The following is a 9,914-nucleotide window of genomic DNA, read 5'->3' as shown; positions in this document are numbered from 1 at the left end:
TAAAAATATAGAAACAATTACCCTTCATCATTGTCAACGTGATAGAGTGATATTTACAAAATGATCTTGAATATAAAAGGGCTATATTCATGGTAACATTAATGTGAGTAAATGTGTTGTATATCAATACATGTTTTAAAATCCTAAACCATACTGTAAGTCTACACCGATGATCTAGCTACTGTACAGGACTTACATTTAAATAAATAACAGGAACATGCCTACACAAAATTAACTATTAGACACTTGTTAAGAAAGCAGTGTTAAGGGGGAAAAAAAATACATTTTAAAAAAGTGAAATAATTTTCCATTAGATCTTGCAGTCAGATTGAAGGCATATGTGATATCCATAGGTCTGAGCTGTATGCCAGGATGTGGACCCCTGCTCTGTTCAGATCTCACTCTCAGCCTGTGTTACCATTATCCTAGCCTGACACCTACTGGTCAAATTCTGGAAGCGAAGGATCTAAGTATGATTACGATTACAGTGATGCTTTATACCCATGCTAGTGATAAATAAACTACAGAAAGTTGATAATGAAGTAAGCAATTAGTAGAGAAATACAAAAAAAAGATATATATATATATTTTAATGTATACATTTTAATTGACTCGAGCCATACATAATTACAGTGCATTACATTATGACTGCAGTAAGGTCATATACAAAGCATGTAAGACAAATTTTGGTTTTGGAAAAAAAAAAACATTAAAAAATAGACTAGTAAAGAATAAACATAAATGACCTTTTGGTTGACATTTGCAGTACTAGAAACACCAAAATGAAGGCACTGTTTTGTCCCTGTAACATATTCCAAGTCATTCGGCTTCTTTTAAAGAAGAATTGCAAAAAGCTTAGCAATTAAAGAGTATCATCTTTGTGGTCTTTGTAACAATAAAAATTGGCCTCCCACACTTTACAGATTTCAGATCTTAATTTGAGCCCGTTTGCAACAGCAGGAAAATAATCCTGCAGCAACAGGAAATGTAAATTATTATGTGGATTATAATTCATGGAACATTTTATAGGGAATGAAACATTTTGCACAAGGGAAAAATTAAGTCTGAAATGTCAAAGTGGAAATTGCAAACTTCAGATGCCTTAAACCTTAAATACACTACACGTTTTATAGCTCCTGCATTGCAGAAAAAGCCATCTTGCAACAAGGTGATTAAATTACGACCCTATGTTTTTCAACTTTATTCAACGGAAAACAAACACAAATGGTTTGGTGCCATTTAGTGTCTAATCTGAGGATGTGCTTCAAAGAGATCCTTCCGCAACCATAGGGAGATATTTCATTGCTTTGGCAACAGACTAGATACGTCAAAATCAGTTTAAAGAGACAAACTCACATGATGAAATATACATTTCCAGTGTCAACAATTTTTGTTTTCGACAGTGAGTTTCAACAGTAAGCCACATCTTGATCCCTACTTTGTGCACATGGTGTTACAAGGGTCCCCTGATTTGAAGAGTCCATAGACACTGACCAAGGGAAACATGGACAGGGCACCCAGCATGGAGCCAAGCTGTACTACTGCTCCACACCACACGAGGGCACTGTGGCCCTCATCCCGAAGGATCACCCCAATGATCACCTTCACATAGGAGAGGGTCAGGACAAACAACATCCAGGCGATCACCTACAACAGAGAGTAGATAGACATTACAAACAAAATACTAGCATTGTGTCAATATTCACAGTACATTAGAGGATCATTAACTACATACCGAATAGCATGGACATGAGTTCGATTGTTTACTGTTGTTTAGGAAGACTTTGCTTGACCTCAAACATCTAATTTTCACTCAGAAACATGTCGTTTTCAATGGCGCAATGAAATCAAATGGACAGTCATGCAGTGTTCAGGTGTTATCAGCAATCTTGCAATGTAACACGTGGATTTTCTCTATTTCATGACCTAATAACAGAAAGAGCCTTACTATGAGTGCAGTGCCTGAGACGCTGTGGACCAGTAGAGGACAGGGGCTCAGTGCAGCCATGGCCATGATGTAAGTACCAAACCCTGTCCCAACTATTGTCAGAAGCCCAATCAGCACCAACGACCTGGGAAAAAAAGAACAAGGACAAGCTAGAAGGTGAGTTGAGGAAGTGGGTTGGAAAACTCAAGGTGTTTGGATTAGTTAAATGATCCGTTGAAGTACTGTATGATTCAGGATGAGACAGTACAATGTTACTTAATGCTGTTTATTCTGTATTTTGTTATAGACGTCAACTTGATTCAGTGACTGATAGTCATTCTATTCCAGCCATTACAATGACTCCTCCCTATGTCTACTTTCAACAGCCTTCACTGGTGACTGCATAGATCTGAGAGAGTCTATGTTCAGTAAATTATTGATCAGTCAGTTCTGCTAATCCAGAGTTGGGTTTACCTTAAGGGCAGGAACATGGCGATGAAGCAGGCCACGGGGTTGGCCACGGCTGCCATGGTGGCCGCCAGATGGTAGGCCTGGTTCCCGTAGGGCAGACAGGAGTAAGACTGCACTGAGGGCAGCACTGCGTTGGTCAGGGCATTGACCCAGGCCAGAACCACAAAAATGAACGTCACCTCCGGCCCACTGTAGAAGCCCGTCCCAAAGGAGCTCCGCCGGGCTCTCCGGTGGCCACCCGGAGAACTGATCATGGGCTTCTCCTCTTGAGGTCTGTGAGACAGGGACAGGGCTTGGTCACTCTTCTCCTCTGCCAGGCCTCTGTTGAAGTAGTGCTCGCGCTTCCTCTCCCTGGCCACGGCCGGGTGGTGGTTGAGCAAGAGGAAGGCGGCCAGACACACCACCATCATGGCACTGAGGAAGAGGAAGAAGACCTGGGCCGAGAAGTTAGCGGGCTGGTATTGAGCCTGGAGCTCTCCACTGGCCCCTACCGTGGAGTTAATCCCTAAGGTCCCATTGGCTAAGCTAGCCACTGTAGCATTCCGACAGTGAACCACCCCCACCCCCTGCACCAGAGCCACTATGGCAGGCACCAAGCCACTAACGCCCTCCCCTACAAAGTACGTAGTGAGGTACTGGGGCCCGAGGCGCATCATGAAGGGCAGGAAGGTGACCGAGGAGGTGCAGTCCACCACAGAGAGTAGGAAACAGAGCACTAGGAGGGGGACACTATGCGTAGCGCCCGCTAGGGACACCGTGTGCTTCCAGAAGAAGGCCAGGAGGAAGGTGGCGACCACGCCCAGGCCCACTATGGAGTAGATGACGGGCCGCTCGTCCAGCTTGCCCGGGCGGAAGCGGTGCATGAGGGTGACGAAAAGGGGCCCCACGTTGGCCATCTGGATGAGCACAGTGAGGTAAGAGGGCAGGTACCAACCCTCTGGGATTTCAGGCACTATGAGGGGCAGCTCCACCCACATCCCGTTGATGGCCACCCAGGAGCCCATGCCAAAGAGACATGCCAGCACGTGGGTTAGGAGAGTCATGGTGAAGGGCAGGGGCACAGCCAGTAAACAACTCGCATAAAGGACCTGAAACACACAAACAATGCACAAGTTCATGATTATAATGCAACAACATACGTTGCCATAATACTGATCATGTACTGATATTTTATGTTTATTGGGGGGGGGGGGTATAAATCAGCATTAATATTGCAGATAGATTGTAGCTTCCATCAATGCAATTGTCTGCATCATTTCCAATCCCCCATATAAAATATTTTTGCAAATTCATACACATATATATATATATATTTAAAGATATGTATGAATTTGCAAAAATATTTTATATGGGGGATATATATATATATCCTTTATTACCCTCCAACCCAACCACCACTCCCCCATTTGGAGCAAACTAGTGAACAACATGAACTGACATTTGTTGGGATGGTGAAACGCATAATTACCAAAAACTATTAATTGTACCAGAACACAGAACTAAATCAAAATACTCATTCTCAGCTCTGCAACATCATCACAATGACAACATTATATGAACACTTGGTTCCCCTCAAGGTTAGCCTATGTGTAAGTATTGGTGGGGGTATCCTCTCACCCACGTTGTCATTGGTTACCAAAGCCAGCCTGTCTGCTACGCAGTATGTGACCATAAGACTCAGCAGCCTTCCCTCCCCCGCACACCCCGAATGTTGAGTCTGGCACATAGTACCTGACCTTTCACATACAAACTCACTAGTCTCGGAACAGCCCCATATACACAGGCTGAACCTACACTTCATCCTTTTCTGTGCAAGTACAACGTGGTAAGAGGGTGTTACTGTGACTTCTGCTGATTCATAGTTGCCTGTAATTCAACGTCTGAAACTGAATGGTTGATGAGTCACCTCACTCAGTGTATGAATGGAGAGAAACACTGTTCTTGTTTACATACGTACTGAAACACACATACCCACAAACACATAACCTTAAGAGTTTACAGAACTACTGTATGCTCACAGTAACTCAGTTCCTCTTCCTGGTTTGAATCCATCCTACACGGAAGACATAATAATTCCATCTGCTCCACACTGTAGCTGAGACAATTTGTTAATTCGGCAACATGGGATGTGAGTGATGAGGAAATAATCAAACCAATAATAATATTGTTTAGACTATTTCTCTATCCCATGTTGCCTAATTAACAAACAGGCTCAGCTTCAGTGTGGAGCAGATGGAATTACAGAGGCTTGTGGAATTATTTTCTAATTCCTCTTAGACTCAGACGAATGATAATCTTACCTTGTGATGGAGTGGGACTGCCTATTATATCTCCTTCTCTCTTGGGTAACTTCTCACTCCACTGTGATCAGAGCATTATTACATTATCCGGCAAGTGTGTACATTCAGTTCATATTCCCTCCCCCCTCGTTATCGCTATTACATACACACTCACGAATTCCGTGTATCCCATTCAATTGACAGAACAGGAAGTACACAGGCTCCTCTTGTCTATGACACCGTAATCCCCCGGATTTAAAGGAGCCTCGTTCGAAAAATAATTTCGCCATGTGCTCTGCAGCTCTGCCTCCCTGCAGCCCCTAGAGCACTAGAGAAAGTTGCAGTAGCAGAAGGGGGAGGGGTCAACTACGTACCCTCCCCCTCTCCTCCACCCCTAGAAAATATGACCTTGGCTCTGCCCCCCTAAACAGAAAACGTTGGCTGTAGCGTGAGAGAAACAGAGAGAGCGAGAGCGAGCGAGAGAGAGGGAGGCAGCTGCCAAGTACTCTACTACACACCAGTCATAAGAAGCTGTGTATTTATAACAGAATGTCAGAGGGCAGTTCTGACTACTCCAGATAGTTTTTTTTAGGAGACTGTAACCTGAGACCGTGACACTACTAACAGTGTCACTGCTCCTAGTTTCCAGTACAGGTTTCCTTTTGCACTGACCTGAAAGGCTGATGATGAAACAAGTTGTCACTGTGCCCCTGAGTAAGCTACTCAAAGGAAATGCAGTAGGAAATGCTACTTTGACCACTCTGTGTAGCTGTAATGTCTATGACTTGACTGTAAAGACAACACACCCAAAACACATGAAAAGCAGGATTGACTTGTTTGCTCAATCTTCTTCCTGTCCCATATTCTCAGCACTTCTCTCCAACAGCCTTGAATCCTTGGAGAGTCATTAAATGTGTTTACCCCATAGAGATTGATACATGTGTTTATCTCTATGTTCTACCCTCTAGTATGGCGCCTACAGATGTTGTCACAGTCATATTGTGCTGTTGATCTTTTCTAATTGTTAATTTGACATGACACAATTTTGGCTGGGTTCAATCCATAACCGGATTACAGCTCGCTTGACATTCAAAGGTAATTTCCAATTGAGTTGGCATCTGCAGCGTTTACCTGGAATGTTGTGGACAATCCTCTGTTTGGAGTACAGCATGCCTCTACCCTTTTCTCACATATGGATTCAGTCAGCTACCATTTTCTTTAGTTTGCTCTGGTCTTACTGATTGTCTCCTGATTCAGATGAACGTTGGGCTGCGTAATTGGATCCAACACTGCATTATGTAGCTGGAGCATATGAACCAGTCTAATGAGAAAAAAGTTACCCATGTTAAGCATACAATTTAAAGTATGCAATAACAAAAACTCCACAATACTAAAGGATTATTACCTAATTGTTTTTCTATTTTTCCCCGAGAGAAACAGCAGGTGATTCCTCAAGCTCTTACAACTTGCTTTGTTTTTGCCAACAAACAAAAAAAACAGATGGATGCCGCCTAGAGTGAACATATGTTTCTTCACAGTGAAGAATTGACTGTGAAGTGCACTTTCGGCAAAAATACATACATTTATAAAATCACACGTCACCGTGGCAAACTCAGTTTGATGAAACAAGTATTTGAACTATGCCATTTTTTGTTTCACTTGTTCACAACAAATCTTCAGTAGAAATCAACAAGAGTATTAAGTAGACCTGCGGGTCCTACTTAAACGCTATTGAATATACGGTACATCGCCTTTAGACCAGTAGATGGTGCTAAAAGCATCTGATTTCGTTTTTTTTCCTTCGCCTCTTTATGAAAGGTCTCCCAGAACAGTTATACAAGAGAAAGACAGAGTGATATGAGGACTGATGAGAAAGTGCATTAATCTGCATTTGACAATTAACATACAATGCAATGGCGGTTGCATTTCAACTACCCCATGTAATTTCAAGGAAAAGCTCTAACATCATCCATACTGTATTTCACACAGTTCAACTAGTTTGGTATTGTACAGCTGTAACCAATCTCCAGCCATTATTTCTACTTTACATGAATAATCATTGCGACAAAAAGACCATTCCTATTTGTTCTTCCTTGTGCAACCCTTGGTAAAAGTTTCAGTATGTTGTTGACTGTAAAATAAGGCGTGGAAATAATTGCAATCAAATTAGTTTCACACCGATTACTTGCTAGAAGAAGAGAAACTAAAGAACACCAAACTTCATATTGGATATACTGTACTGTACCACTAATTGCTAGAAAAGGGGGTGTGCAACTTAATGTGAATTGACATTTGAAATCCTATGAGGTATGCCGTCTTAGGTAAGATGTAAAGTAAGAAAAATACAAACGTTCCTCAATTATCTTTGAAGAGACCTGAGGAACTTTGTTGCATCTCTCATATCCAAAATGTTATGTCATTTCTTTTCCAAATACAGTCAAATATGCTTCTGTTAGTCCATCCCAATTACCGTGTAAACTTGATAAATGATAGTTATGCACACCTGAAAAGTAATTGTCATGTGTCAAATAAAATCTATAAAAAGACAGTAAAATAAAAGTGATGATTTTATAACTCATTAAGCAACCAGGAAAAATACCACCCCATTATATATCTATACCAGTGATCCTCAACCTCAGATGGCCATGTAACATGATGGTATTCAACCCCTTACGCAACTCTTCTCAAAACACGATGTAGTAGTTCTTCATCTACTAATGACAAATTTCCAATCCTGACCGAAACACCTGACAGGAAGCGCCTACCTGACTCTGTAAGCTTCCTCTCAGTCAGACAGAGTTGGATGCAGTTGATGGATATTGGCTGCTGGTGTTTGAGTCCCACAGCGCAATGTGATGGTCCTCTGACAGAGTATGTTTGTGTGAGGCTGCCGTGATGATACGCTACGCTCTGGAGCGACCTTGTGCAGGTTGCTGATGTGTCTGTCTGTTAAATAACAGTGGGATGGTGCTGTGTGTGTATAACTACTGTACCAGACTATCACGTGACTCGGGGGGGCTTTGCTGCACTTTGGTTCACAGGGGTCCATTCAGGGAGCCAATGTCCTGGGCTACAGAGGCTGGAGAGGGGGAGAGGAGCTGGGCGGCTGTGGAAGTGAGGTAGGGTGGGGTAGTAGGGTTGTGCCCTCCCTGCTGGTTGGAAGGGTTGGTGTGTAGCCCAGCCTAGCCAACCATACGACAGCTTTGGACAGCAGCTTGTGATTTTTGACTTCAGAGGGAGGGGCTGCATGGTAGCTTTTGTTCAGCATAAATTCCATGATGTCAAATGAATGGATCTGATTGGCCTGGAGCTTGATTAGATGGGAGTTGATTTGAGTGCAGAGAATGAGCACCCCTCCGCCTTCTATCTCAACCCCCCTCTTCTACTCAATTAAGGACAGATATTTATTTGGGCCAGATATTAATTTCCTCAAATTATTTTCACCCTGATTTGATGCTTATTCATTCAAACTTGAGCATGCTTACAGTACAGTAGATGCAGTTTACTGAGCATCTGTCATCTGAACGTGCTACCAAAGGGAAAACATTTCTAGCAATCTTTAACACCCACACTACCAAACTTATCACATTTTTTGGTGCTGGGAGTTACTGAGCCCGAAATCAACATTGTAGAAAACATAAATGATAATCCTATACAGATCCTTTACCTCTGCACATTTGTTGTCAGCATCCTTTGTCACATTTATGTTTCACAAGATTTTAATGCAAGGTGTATACTTTTAATTGTTTGCTGCTGATAACGTTCTGGAGTTACGAAAACACATTGTTTATTATTTTTGAAGTTTTTAGCATTCTTTCTTTCAAAATTTAAACTGCTCCGAATAACACAAAACCTTTTTTTTTTTACGAATAAACAAACAACTCCCTGATTGTTCCCTGAGCCCTCCCCATCCCTCCCAACATACCCTCCCATGTGCCCACCCATCTCCAACTTTTCCCACCCGCCACCCTTGCTTAACCTATCCTATCATGCAGGGCTTCTACTTTTTGTCTGATAAAGTTCTAGAGTTACGAAAACATTTTCTCAGATTGGCTTTTTGTAATCCAGGATGGTTTGTCAGATTCATGCGCCCTATAGCCATGGGCTTAAGTTGGATGTCAGGCAGTGTTTGGCTGTGAATCGCGAACCATCCTCAGTAACACAGTTCACATTGGTCTCTCATTAAATGAGCTATTTCCTGTCTTTGGGAAGGGATCCAAGCTGCAAGGCATTGTTCTGACTATTATTTCCTTCATTATCAAGCACAGTGAGAGTGTTGAGTCTGCCATGCAGGACAAAATAACTCACACTCGACTGTGCAGTTGAAGGAGCCCATGGTCTGCCTGGAGGAATTTCTTCTCAATTGCTCTCATTGGGCACGTTCACTCAAAAGTATAGTCAGCGAAGTCAATTGCCTAGGATACTGAGGTACTGAGTAGCGTAACTAAATAGGTATACAGCCTAACGTGGCAAACATGTTTCCCAGCATTACAGTAAGTAGAGCAGTACAGTAAATGACCAACTCTCATCTGATTTTGTTTTGCAACTCCCTCTGATCCTTCTGCAGGGCATTCTACATCATGTGTTATCCTGACTGAGACACCCTCTGTCCAGAGGTGAAGGGTTAACGACTAGGGAGAACAGAACATTGGTCTATTTTGAAGCATGGATAGTGTATCATAACTGTCCTGATGTTGTTTTGTTAGACAATGTCAGGCTTCAACACATGTAGAACAGCATTTTTTAATGTGGCATTTTGATGTGTGTGTGCGAAGCAGACCTGTGTTGAGATTGCATTGTGTCTTCTTTCAAATACTTTTCGCTGCGCTTGATTGAGCTTGCCTGGCGGAATGGAATCAACAAGGAAATATAGTCCTAAAACTGCAAACACCACCCTTTCAGCACTCCAAGCAGGCTCAATCGAACACAACTCGGGGCTCTATTCACTTTTACAGCGGGATTGAAATTTAAAAAGGCAACGTTCCTGCTTCGCCGGAGTCTGCATTCACGGTGACCTTTACATTTCTATTGTGGATTCTGGAACGCTTCAGCTTTACAGATTGAATAGAGCCCTAGATCAAAGTATTTGAGAAAAAGCAAACACTATTTGAACCCAGGTCTGGTGGGAACTCGTGAATTGGACACAAGTCCAGTCACAGGACACTATGGTGGTTTCACTTCAGGCCAAGCCGGTCAAGCAGGTCACTCTCATGACCTGAGTTGGTGCTGGCTGTGTG

At 42.6% G+C, this 9,914-nt stretch overlaps 1 protein-coding gene across 4 annotated transcripts; it reads right to left on the bottom strand.

Annotated features, from left to right (window-relative positions):
• Positions 1 to 572: 572 nt before the first annotated feature.
• LOC109902197 (riboflavin transporter 2) lies at positions 573 to 7,638 on the bottom strand. Of its 4 annotated transcripts, XM_020498361.2 has the most exons (5): positions 6,083 to 6,281; positions 5,809 to 5,998; positions 2,402 to 3,486; positions 1,949 to 2,072; positions 584 to 1,647 (listed from the first exon to the last, which is right to left on the bottom strand). In XM_020498361.2, the coding sequence occupies exons 3-5, from the start codon at positions 3,439 to 3,441 to the stop codon at positions 1,435 to 1,437; spliced, it is 1,377 nt and encodes a 458-aa protein (XP_020353950.1). In that variant the 5' UTR covers positions 3,442 to 3,486; positions 5,809 to 5,998; positions 6,083 to 6,281; the 3' UTR covers positions 584 to 1,434. The 4 variants fall into 4 exon arrangements, with proteins under 4 accessions (XP_020353948.1, XP_020353950.1, XP_020353949.1 ...); XM_020498359.2 differs by lacking the exons at positions 5,809 to 5,998; positions 6,083 to 6,281 and adding an exon at positions 4,699 to 5,151 and having other exon boundaries at positions 573 to 1,647; XM_020498360.2 differs by lacking the exons at positions 5,809 to 5,998; positions 6,083 to 6,281 and adding an exon at positions 7,443 to 7,638.
• Positions 7,639 to 9,914: the final 2,276 nt, after the last annotated feature.

The sequence above is a fragment of the Oncorhynchus kisutch genome, linkage group LG13, assembly GCF_002021735.2.
Source record: "Oncorhynchus kisutch isolate 150728-3 linkage group LG13, Okis_V2, whole genome shotgun sequence".
NCBI classification, from domain to species: domain Eukaryota; kingdom Metazoa; phylum Chordata; class Actinopteri; order Salmoniformes; family Salmonidae; genus Oncorhynchus; species Oncorhynchus kisutch.
Note: the sequence above shows the minus strand (reverse complement) of the source record. Positions and strands in the feature narration are given on the sequence as shown.